Consider the following 12,354-nt stretch of genomic DNA (forward strand, 5'->3'; position numbering starts at 1 on the left):
TTACTAGCAGTACGTTCTAGCTTCTTTGACTGCAGGGGTAATCTGTGCCCCGACTGTACCTCTCACAATCAGAAGTCTAGCCCTCATGCTGGGCAGAAATTCCTTTTGCTCATGTGTTTGTTAAATCCAGCTCTCAGAACACAAATTGTGCCACAAATAGCAACGGCCACATCTTAAGGAATCAGACACGATCTGTTTGCTATTGTCCTCAAAATGACACCATTAGACATAGATCGGGTAGGAACATTGACTTTCTACTTCACGGACCAAAGTGGATAATCATCTTTCCAAACTGCAAATGGGGGTGTTTTGTACAGGCTTCTTTTTAACAGGTACTGACTTATTAGAGAAAATTGCAGATTTTGTAGGTGGCTGGTTATAATAATCTAAGGTTAAAAACAGAACCAAAGAAGTTGAAGACATCAGAGATCATGTCTAAAAATAAAGCAAAGGCTTTTTTTTTCTCTCTGTAATCCTCAATTAGAAGCCATTTAAGGAAAAGATAATCAGCTCCAGAGACCTGTAAATATGGATTCTACAGTTCTCACCATCACTCCTGCTTTTGAATTTAGTTTAGTACATTTATGGGTTGATAAAGTATTTTATCTACATCCATCCATGTTGTCCTCTTGATGTTACAAATTCAAATAAAGTAGTGGTCTGCCTTATCTGTGGAGGATGTGTTTGTTCCAAGACCCCCAGTAGTTGCCTGGAACCTGAGATAGTACCGAACCCTACACAGTCTACAGTTTTTCTATCTGATCCCTGAGATGGCTACTAAGTGACTAACGGGTGGGATAGTGTGTACAGCATGGATATGCTGGGCAATCGGATGATTCATGTCTCGGGAGGGATGGGGTGGGACTGGGAGAGATTTCGTCTCACTACTCAGAAGTAATTTAAAACTTATGCATTGTTTATTTCTGGAATTTTCCATTTAATAATCTTGAACTGCAGTGGACTACCGGTAACTGAAACTACAGAATGCAAAAGCACTGAGAAGGGAGCCCTGCTGTATGACTTAGGAAGCAGACTTTGTGATGACCATTGTAATAACAAATCCTCACTAAATATAGCTCTCGTTACATGATGAAATTCTCTCTTTGTCAGCTGGTAACTTGCAAAGGATGCTACTTGTGGTCAGGAGGAGAACTTCTCTGACGTCTTTCCACAGCAATGAAAGTTGAGCCCCGTCAAAGCATTGAGATGTTTATGCAATTGACCCAAAGGAGGCACCCAGGGGGAAGAGACTAGATTTCTTTAGTCAGTCTTGGCAGTTAACCGAATGAGATAGTCTATTTCCTAAGAACAAGCACAAGTCAGTGATTAAAGATGAGTCTTAACCAAGGAGTGAACTTGAAAGTCACGGGGAGTTTCTTCTCAGGTCCTGGGCATTCTCCAACTTAGACCATCTGGAATCTTCTCTTTTCTGTCATTCCTCTCCCTAGATAATTTCATCTATTTTCTTCCCTGGATCGTGGCACACACCTCTCTCTGAACTCCAAGTTTATATACCCAACTCCTTACCTTCTACTTGGAAGGCTCATTGGTACCTCAAACAGATAGTGTCTACAGTGGTACTCATGAATTTCCCCTCAGAACCTGCTTCTCTTCCACTGGGGAGGGCCAGCAGATAAAGCTAGAAGGCCTCATCTCATGCCCCACATCAACGATCTATTTCCATCATAGATCCATTGCTCCCCCTGCCATCTTTCTAGCTCAACACCCATCTTGTCCACGTCCCTGTAACAGCTGCCACCTGAGCTCTCTGCTTCCACACTTGCCGTCCTTCCACTCACTCTCCACAGACCGGCCAGAGCAAACAATAAACACATCAATTACCCAATGTAATGGGGTATGCTAATCTGGATTCTGGAACAGAAGAAAAAGGACATTAGTAGGAAAACTGGTGAAAGCTGAATAAAGTGTATAGTTTAGACAAATGTATCCTGGTTAGGTAAGATGTTAACACAAGTGGAAATTGGGTAGAGGGTATATGGGAAGTCTCTGCACCATCTCTGCAACTTTTGTATAAACTTATGATTATTCTAAAATAAAGAGTCTATTGAAAAATGCCATCAACAACACCATGTCACTCCTTTGTTTAAAATCCTTGAATAAGTTCCCACTACACTAAAATCCAAAGTCTCTGCTGAGGCCCCACAGATCTTTACATGGTCTGGCTCCCTCTATTTTTTTTTTCTTCTTCTTTTTTTTTGAGTCTCATTCCATTGCTCTGGGTAGAGTGCCATGGCGTCATAGCTCACAGCAACCTCAAATCCTTGGGCTTCAAGCCCAGTGCCCTCTCTCCTCGTCGCTGACTTCTTGGCACTTACCACCACGGTTGTGCTTTTGTTTGTTGAAATGCTTGTTACCTGCTTCCTCCCTCTCCCTGAGTAATGGACTGGTCTGTCTCACTCACTGATGTATCCTCAAGGCCTCTCACAAGGCCTGGCACACAGCAGGTGCTCAAAACATGTTGAACAGCTTTACCGGGTTATCGACAATTTGGATACAATCACAGCCTCATTAGGAAACATCGTTAACACGTTCAGTCCCAAGGTATGGCCCATGTAGTCACAATGTCTAATGTTTGTATAGCACTTGACAGTTTATGAAGTGTGTCCATGTACACCAACCTCTGTGACTGCTCCACTCTCTGAAGCAAGCGTTATTTATTCTGTTTATTAAAATAAAGAAACTGAGATACTGATTGGTTAAGGGACTTGCTTAAGGTCATACAACTGGAACCTCGGTACTGATCTTTTAGTTTCACAAAGAACAACTCGGGTTCTCTGTGACCACACAGATGAACTACAGATAAAATACATCCCAAACATTTCTGTTAGGCAGCTTCCCAGGGGAGCTCTGTGGGAGGCAGAGCTTCATGTTTCCAGGAACGAACCCGGACGTTCTTTCCATCTTATCAGAGGAGTTTCTTTGCAGAGGAACCATGTTTTTGTGATATGTGGCTAATGACAACATATATGGTGCCCTGAAGCCCTTTTATTGTGTGAGTGGGAGGGTGATTAGAAACATGCTTTTGTGAACCCTTCTACTTCCAGGAGTCTGAAGAAGTGAAGACATTTGGAGAACCTGTTTTCCTCTGTGTTTCCAGTTAGTTGTAAGTAGCCCTTAGTATTTCCTTAAATCTCTGGTTCTCAGCCTTTAGATTCACTTAGAGTTTTCAAAATCCCCATGCTTCAACCCCACATTGGACAAATGAAATCACAATACCTGTGGGTGGGGGGTGGCGTTAGTGATAGCTGAATTATTTAACACGCAGCCACAGTGGAGAACCCCTGGTCTAGATCCTCACGTGGGGTGAGGCTGGCTTATCCCATGGCCCTTAAGGGAACAGACCAGGTTCAGCCTGAGGGATGACTCTAAAACCACGCACACCCTCAGTTGGAGATTTCAGCGTTCTGGAAGGAGGCGTCATGTTCTCCGTTTTTCGGCCGGTTTAGATCAGTCTGTACCCAGGACCCATTAAATCAAAGTCCCAGGGGGTGGGCCCCAGGGCTAAAACTTCTCAGGTGAGCCCCATGTGCAGGGAAGGCTGAGTACCCCTGCTTTAAATGGTGCCTGCTTTGTTTGAAAGAGGAAGTAGCAAGGCTGCCCCCATTAACCCCGCAGCACACCAGTATCCTGGCAGCAGCTGCCACACAGACAGCCTCTCCTTCAGCTGAACCAGGCAGTGCTAAGCACTGACTCCCCCACATCTAGATTTATGGCCTTGGACAAACAGCAGGGCCTGACCTTGGCATGGTGCCATCCACCCTCGTGCTAATTAAGGCCTAACTAATTTTCATAAAATAAATGGGCCTCAATTTAAGACAACTTCCCCATTGTGTTCTGGTTAATGTAAGCAGGGTTTGCAGGTTTGCGTGATCATAAATGCAGCAGAACCTTCATAGTTGACCACCTCCTCACACTGACCACCTCTTTAAGTTGACCTAATTTTCAGAGACCAGACCCGGGCCACGTGTAGGTACCAGTACAGTAGGCCCAGTTCCTTACGTTCACCACCGTGCTACAGTCCCTGGGGTGGTCAACTTACAGAGGTTCTACCATACTCTGGTTTAATTTTTAACAAGGAGCAGAAGATATTTCTATCTGGTGATCTTGCCATTATTTTATTTTTTGCTAAATAATGGGATCACATAAAAATTTACTTGTCTGGTAATTGATAACAACATGTACTTGATTTCATCACTAATCAATATGATTATTACATAGTGTCTTTTCATTTAATTATTGCTTCTTATCGTCATCAATTTCATTAAATTTTTGGCAGGTAGGGAGGAAACAGGGTGCAGATAGCGGCATGAAGGATGGTAGCTGAATGATAAGCCTCTATACCCAGAAAATGTAAAGAAATGAACTGAGTTTATTAAACAGCGTGGGAGTGCCGAGAGACAGGAGAATATCCCTGACTGCACAGCTTTCTTTAGGAACTACCTTGCACCCCAAACTCCATACTCAGGATGGGACAGGAAAAAAGCACACCAGCATATGCCTTGGCTTAAGGCTCTGGTTTTGAACCCCTGGCTGGACAAAGCTGTCTTTTAATAGAATGATTAAAAGAATGTCTGTTAAAGAATGATTCCATAAACACACGTTTCTCATGTTCAGATTTTGAAGCATTAACAAGTGAGAATGAAAACCGATGTAACCTTCATTTGTACCTCCCCGGGACCAACCTTGACAGCCACTTGGATGGGCCACGGTTGATGCTGAACGTGGAAGTTAGAGGACACTGAATGCGCAAAGAAAGCCAGTTCAGTTGAGGCCTCCGGAGCAAGACCCGGGGATCTACGGAGCAGAGCTGGGCAGAGGCTGGGAAGTGATTAACTGGGGCAAAAAGCTATACAGGGCCTCTTCTGTGTAACAAGGTGGCAAGACTCAGGACAGAGACAAGGAACAGGCCCCATGGGCAGTCCTGGAGTCAGCAAGCTGGGTTGGATGCAGGGCGGCTATCATCACAAGGGCTGCACAGAGTGACAGGGCCTCAGTGGTTTCTCTTGCAGGCCTGCCTACGTCTCAAAGGGGCCTGCAATGGCCTGGTTATTGATCCTGAAACTAAGGTGGATAACCTGGGGTTTCACATTTCTAGAAGAGCAGCGAAAAAGCTAAATTCCTAGGACAGGAGTGAAAAGAACTTGCCAAAACAGGATATAAGATAATGCGTAATAACTATGTGAATTCTGGGGACTACTTGAACTGAGCAGAATAAACCAGGGATTACTGCAGTCCTATCACCCCAGAAGGACTACAGAGAGGCTGCATGTCCTCTCTGAAGCCCTCCAGAGGGCATGCTGTTTTGAATTACCTGATGGTGACAGAGCCATGGAGAAAAGAGAAAGCAAAGGAATTGGTTTGGAACAACCAAAAGATATTTAAAAAGATTTTCCCCTTGTATTTTCAGATTGTTCCAGAACAAGTAATTCAGGCACCTGACCCTTCTCCTGAGAGTCCACAGCTACTTCAAAATGGTTAAGCCCAGTTCAACAAACCAGCAATGTTTAAAGACATCCACTGATGTACAAAATGCAGTGCAGCCAGTAGAAATCATACCAGGAAAGACCCCTCACAAGAGGTCAAAAACAGTGTACTGTACAACTCAATTTTAGAACAGGTTAAAAAATAAATTCATTAGTAACCTGCAACACAGACCACCAAATTGCCAAATTGCTAAGAGTAGGCATCTCGGAATTGTGGGGTTGGTACTGGTTTCTCTTTCCATTTTTGATACTTTTGTTTTTGCATTTTGCAAATTTTAATAATCATGTATGAATTTTCCTATCTGAAAAAAGTCATTATTTTACAAGGGTTCACGTTTAAACACGGTGTGACACTGTTTTAAACATTATGGTTTTGATGAAGTTGGCCAACAAAGGGCCTTCGATTTCAGGAGGTTGACAAGAGGATGGTCCTAAACATTTCCCTTTGGGTCACCACTTCAAAGGGATGCTAAGTATGGGGTTCCAGAACTTCGTGGTAGGATAGGAGCTCTGGACAGTTCTAGTACTCTGAAGAGGTCCTGAAGCTTCCAGAATCAGGTTTTTCCTCCCAACAGGTTCTGATGGAACCCACAGACCAGTCTCAGGTGAGGCTCTTGGTAGACAAAAAATTTGCTCCTAAAGAGAAGGGGAATTAGAAATCTATTGCCCCAGGAGAAAAAGTCTGGGAGTGAAAGCCAGGTCAGAAGATGAATTTTAATTAATATTGAAAAACCAAGCACCTGGTTAAAGTTTAGTAAAAGCCCAAAGGCCTCATGAAGTAAATATTTTTCAGGGGTACTCCTTGATTTTTATTTGTTTGTTTATCTATTTATTTATTTATTTGGACAACAGTCTCACTCTGTAACCCTGGGTAGAGTACTGTGGCATCATAGCTCACAGCAACCTTGAACTCTTGGGCTCAAGCGATTCTCTCGCCTCAGCCTTCCAAGTAGCTGGGACTACAGGCGCCCACCACAACACCCATTGATTTTTTTCTACTTTTTTTTTTTTTTTTAGTAGAGATGGAATCTTGCTCTCTTGTTCAGGCTGGTCTGGAACTCCTGAGCCCAGGCAATCCTCTTGGGATCTCGGAGTGCTAGGGTTACAGGCATGAGCCACCATGCCCACCCACCCCTTGATTTTTAGCTGGGATATGTGTGTACGTGTCAACTGCATACACAGACATACACATGGTCCCGATAATCCATATAGCAGACACACATCTGACTGTATTCACCTTTCCCTGTAAATATGAATGGTCACGGAGAAGCTGTGTGTTAAACCCATGAACAGAAACCAAATCCTGTAGTCCAAAGCGTCCTTCCATCCTCCCACCTCCAGGGACAGTCCCCCCAGGTCACAGAGATTTCTGCACAGAGGCCCATGAAAAGTACATAAAATTGAGGAGAAGAAGAAAAGTTAGACAATAACACAATTCCAGGGAGAAGTCCCAGGGAAATAACATGTCTGAGGTCCCAGCACACAGGTCTTGCTGCTGGCCCTGGTCACACAAGGGGACGTCATACGTAGCATGGCTTTCAGAGCCCAAGAGGCGAGCAGAGTGTGTACCCAAGATTGTGCGGGGGGAACAGTACTGGGGCAGGGTGGGGGAGCTACTCACTCTGTCATTGCTTCCTTTGTTGTCCTCATACTTGGTTTCTATATGAATGGAGAATTTCGGCAGAAAGGAACACTGTGGGGGAAAACCAGACTCTGATTAGCATAATGTTTTTTCTCTCTTACACATGCAGCACATCTGGGTGCTCTCCTGGCCATTTGGTTGGGAGTGCTGTTCAGCAGCGGAATCGTTAAGATAGGAAGTCAATAACTGAATTCAGACAAGAAAAGCTGCCTTTGGGAGCATGGACACAATTTCATCTGGAGGTTGGGCCAGAGAGAATAAACAGCCACAGCGGCAAGTCACAGAAATGGGCATTTCCTAATGGAAAATGCTCTCTAAACCCTGCCATAAGTGTTAGAAAAGCAACCCCCTAGAGCACGCCAATTCTGGGTCTGGAGACCTGGATTCCTGGGGACCCAGTCTTACCATTAGATGCATATAAAGTCAGGGAGGTGGAAAAGAAGAACTTTACGATCATAGATTATTATTATTATTATTTTGTTTTTGAGAAAGAGCCTCTCTCTTGTTGCTCTGGATGGCATCATCATAGTTCACCTGCAGGCTTGATCTCCTGGGCTCAAGTGATCCTCCTGCCTCAGCCTCCTGAGTAGCTGGGACTACACGTGCCCTCCACAAGGCCTGGATAATTTTTGTATTTTTAGTAGAGATGGGGTCTCATCTTGCTCAGGCTGGTCTTGAGCTCTTGAGCTCAAGCAATCTACCCACCTCTGCCTTCCCAGTGTGCTAGGATTACAGGCATGAGCCACCTAGGCCAAGATCATAGATTATTAAAGTCAGACAGACTTGGATTTTCCTAGGTGACTTTGAGTAAATTCTTTAACTTCTCTGACCCCCAGCAGTATTAAAACAGGAATAATAATTATTATCTAAGAGTGACACTGTGAGGATTAAATAAAATCACGTGCATAAAAATCCAGTGCCGGGCACCGAGAAAACATTTTTGGGAACAGTAGCGATCAGCATGAACATGACCAGAAAGGGCAGCCCCTCTCTTTTCCCGCATAACAGAGAGAAATCCAGCCCAAATGTAAAACCAGTGTCACAGTCCTATTCAGTCACATTCTAGCGTTTAGTCAATTTGAAGGGTAAAAGTTGGAGAAGAGGATTATGATGGAGCTGGTATAACCACCCTCTGACTAGCTTGTGACCTTTATCAGCCACCAGAGATTGAAGGCTAATAGGTAAAGTGACCCAGCAGCCCCACTGGGAGTTGCAGATGTGGGGAAATGAGACTTGGCCCATTACGATCACAGTCCCAAGAGACTGGGTCTTTTATTTATGTGTCCAATGCAGAGTATATACTTTTTTTTGAGACACAGTCTTAAAGTGGGGTTCTCTGGACCACCAGCAGAATCACTTGGAAATGTAAATTCTCAAGCCCTACCCCTGACGGACAAAATTCTGGAGGTGAGGGGTCCAGCAATCGGTGTTTACCATGCCTTCCAGAGTATGCTGTCCGCATGTGGGTTGAAATGCTACCTTGCTATGTTACTCATTGGAAGGAAACAGCTAACATCCCGAAGTTCACAAACACTCATGCCCACCACACGCGCTCCCTCCACACAGGGGTCATGCTCCCCTCCCAGCCCAGCTGGGCCTCCTGGCACCATGTGCACCAGAAACCTTGGATGTGCCATCCATAACTCTCCTGAACTCACGTGCCTGGGCGCGTTCAGTTCATCCATCTCAATCTGAGCCAAACGAGCAATCTGAACCGAGACTAAGGAAACATGGAAACAATCAACCCCAGTAATTGCCTTTATGGAGAATAAGGCCCTGCGACTACTCATTAATACCTTCTCTGCTGTCTCCTCTCCAACCTTCACCTCAGGGCTGCTGCCCTCACACCCAGGGCCAGGGGTGCACTAGGGAGAGGCTGCCCAACTAGATCAAGCCCTGTTCAGAGCTCTGATTGACACAGGAATGTGGGGAGATGCCCTTGCCACCTTCTTAAAAATAACAACCCTTCAGGTAGATCTATTTTGTACCTTTTAGTCAGTACAAAGAGCTGCAGGATGACAGAGCCGTGCAGAGGGGCATGTGTCTGCGGGCAGCAGGGTAGAACTCCACGAGGCATTTTTGTCAGTTGAACCCTGAACAACTTAACCAGCCCAACAAATGAATTTCACCATTTGGGTATTAAACCCGTATATGAAATGCAAAGCTCCCATGCAAATTAGCAGATGTTGTTATTTTTGAGGCAAGGCCTTAGATTATTTTCGTATCAGAATGATGACCCTGCCCTGAGGCTGGGAAGGCACCTGACTTCAGCCAGGCAGCAGAACAGAGACCCGACAGGCCAGCCGTAGGCTGGTCAGCGTTTTCTCCTTCAGCAGGTGTGCTGGGGCTGATAATTCCCTTGGGATGTCTGATGGCTGGTTCTCAGAGCCCTGGAGGGTGCAGGTGTCTTAGAAATCAGAAATATATGTGGCTCCATGCTTTTTTTTTTATTGATATTAAATCATAGCTGTGTACATTAATGTGATCATGGGGCACCATACACTGGTTTTATAAATAGTTTGACACATTTTCATCACACTGGTTAACATAACCTTCCTGGCATTTTCTTAGTTATTGTGTTAAGACAATTATATTCTACATTTACTAAGTTTCACATGTACCCTTGTAAGATGCACCGCAGGTGTAATCCCACCAATTACCCTCCCTCTCTCCATCCTCCCCCCCACCTCTCCTCCTTCCCCCTATTCTTAGGTTATAACTGGGTTATAGCTTTCATATGAAAGCCATAAATTAGTTCCATAGTAGGGCTGAGTACATTGGGTACTTTTTCTTCCATTCTTGAGATACTTTACTAAGAAGAATATGTTCCAGCTCCATCCATGTAAACATGAAAGAGGTAAAGTCTCCATCTTTCTTTAAGGCTGCATAGTATTCCATGGTGTACATATACCACAATTTATTAATCCTTCATGGATCGATGGGCACTTGGGCTTTTTCCATGACTTAGCAATTATGAATTGGGCTGCAATAAACATTCTGGTACAAACATCTTTGTTATGATGTGACTTTTGGTCTTCTGGGTATATGCCTCGTAGAGGAATTATAGGATTGAATGGCAGGTCTATTTTTAGATCTCTAAGTGTTCTCCAAACATCTTTCCAAAAGGAATGTATTAATTTGCATTCCTACCAGCAGTGTGCCCTTTTCTCCACATCCACACCAACATCTCTGGTGTTGGGATTTTGTGATATGGGCTAATCTTACTGGAGTTAGATGGTATCTCAAGGTAGTTTTGATTTGCATTTCTCTGATGATTTTCATGTCTGTAGGCTGTGCGCCTGTCTTCTTCAGAGAAGTTTCTCTTCAAGTCCCTTGCCCAGCCTGCAATGGGATCACTTGTTCTTTTCTTGCTTATACGTTTGAGTTCTCTGTGGATTCTGGTTATTAAACCTTTGTCAGAGACATAACCTGCAAATATCTTTTCCCATTCTGAGGGTTGTCTGCTTGCTTTACTTACTGTGTTCTTGGCTGTGCAGAAGCTTTTTAGTTTGATCAGGTCCCAGTAGTGTATTTTTGAGGCTGCTTCAATTGCCCGGGAGGTCCTCCTCATAAAATACTCGCCCAGACCGATTTCTTCAAGGGTTTTCCCTGCACTCTCTTCTAGTGTTTTTATAGTTTCATGTCTTAAGTTTAAATCTTTAATCCAGTGAGAGTCTATCTTAGTTAATGGTGAAAGGTGTGGGTCCAGTTTCAGTCTTCTGCAGGTCACCAGCCAGTTCACCCAGCACCATTTGTTAAATAGGGAATCTTTTCCCCACTGAACGTTTTTAATTGGCTTGTCAAAGATTAGATAACGGTTAAGTAGCTGGATTCATCTCTTGGTTCTCTATTCTGTTCCAGACATCTACTTCTCTGTTTTTATGCCAGTACCATGCTGTTTTGATCACTATCGATTTATAGTAAAGTCTGAGGTCTGGTAGCGTGATTCCTCCTGCTTTGTTTTTATTTCTGAGTAATGTCTTGGCTATTCAAGGTTTTTTCTGATTCCATATAAAACGAAGTATTATTTTTTCAAGATCTTTAAAGTATGACAGTGGAGCTTTAATAGGGATTGCATTAAAATTGTATATTGCTTTGGGTAGTATGGACATTTCAACAATGTTGATTCTTCCCAGCCATGAGCATGGTATGTTTTTCCATTTGTTAATGTTTTCAGCTATTTCTTTTCTTAGAGTTTCATAGTTCTCTTTATAGAGATCTTTCACGTCTTTTGTTAGATAAACTCCCAAATATTTCATCTTCTTTGGCACTACTGTGAATGGAATAGGGTCCTTGAGTGTTTTTTCAGCTTGACTATTGTTGGTATATATAAAGGGTACCGATTTATGAATGTTGATTTTGTAACCTGAATGCTGCTGTATTCCTTGATCACTTCTAAGAGTTTTGTAGTAGAATCCCTGGTGTTTTCCAGATATACAATCATATCATCTGCAAAGAGCAAAAGTTTGATCTCTTCTGACCCTATATGGATACCCTTGATCACCTTTTCTTCCCTAATTGCAATGTGGCTCTAGGCTTTTTCAGAGCTATCATTAAATCTTGCCAGTGAGATGTCTGTTTTCGGGTAACCTTCTGCCACCCCAATGTGGGTTTGCATCTCTGAAAATCCAGCCCCCTAACCCTATCAGAGGCTTAACTGCTTTTTTGTTTGTTTGTTTGTTTTTTGACACAGAGTCTCATTTTGTTGTCCCCAGTAGAGTGCTGTGGTGTTACAGCTCACAGCAACCTCAAACTCTCGGGCTTAAGTGATTCTCTTGCCTCAGCCTCTTGAACAGCTGGGACTACAGGTGCCCGCCACAATGCCCGGCTATTTTTAGAGACAAGGTCTAGCTCTGGCTCAGGCTATCCACCTGCCTTGGCCTCCCAGAGTGCTAGAATTACAGGCATGAGCCACTGAGCCCGGCAGAGCCTTAACTGTTAAGCAAGGTCTTTTATTTCTCCCCAGTTGGCTCCCTATAGTATATCCCCACGCTGAGGTTATCTTAAACCCTTTCCCCTCTCAAGACACCCTGCTTGGCACCACCCTTCCTCCCTTGAGCCCATCATTTTGATGTCTAGTGGAACGAGGACACAGACCATGATAGAAACACCTACAATGTCCTTTTCCTCCACTGCCTATATGCTTATTTTCTTTATGTTTCTTAGTCTTTGGGGATCAGAGAAAGACTTTGCCTTCTTTTTTCCAAA

The 12,354-nt window shown here is 43.8% G+C and overlaps 1 protein-coding gene across 3 annotated transcripts in view; it reads right to left on the minus strand.

Moving 5' to 3' along the window:
• PITPNC1 (phosphatidylinositol transfer protein cytoplasmic 1) overlaps positions 1-12,354 on the minus strand; it is a 278,262-nt gene that overhangs the window by 86,366 nt on the left and 179,542 nt on the right. For all 3 annotated transcript variants that reach the window (XM_053570825.1, XM_053570827.1, XM_053570826.1), the window contains one exon: positions 7,126-7,197. In XM_053570825.1, the coding sequence (XP_053426800.1) occupies positions 7,126-7,197 (72 nt within the window). The remainder of the gene's footprint in view (positions 1-7,125; positions 7,198-12,354) is intronic.

Source organism: Nycticebus coucang, chromosome 18 (assembly GCF_027406575.1).
Source record: "Nycticebus coucang isolate mNycCou1 chromosome 18, mNycCou1.pri, whole genome shotgun sequence".
Lineage (NCBI taxonomy): Eukaryota > Metazoa > Chordata > Mammalia > Primates > Lorisidae > Nycticebus > Nycticebus coucang.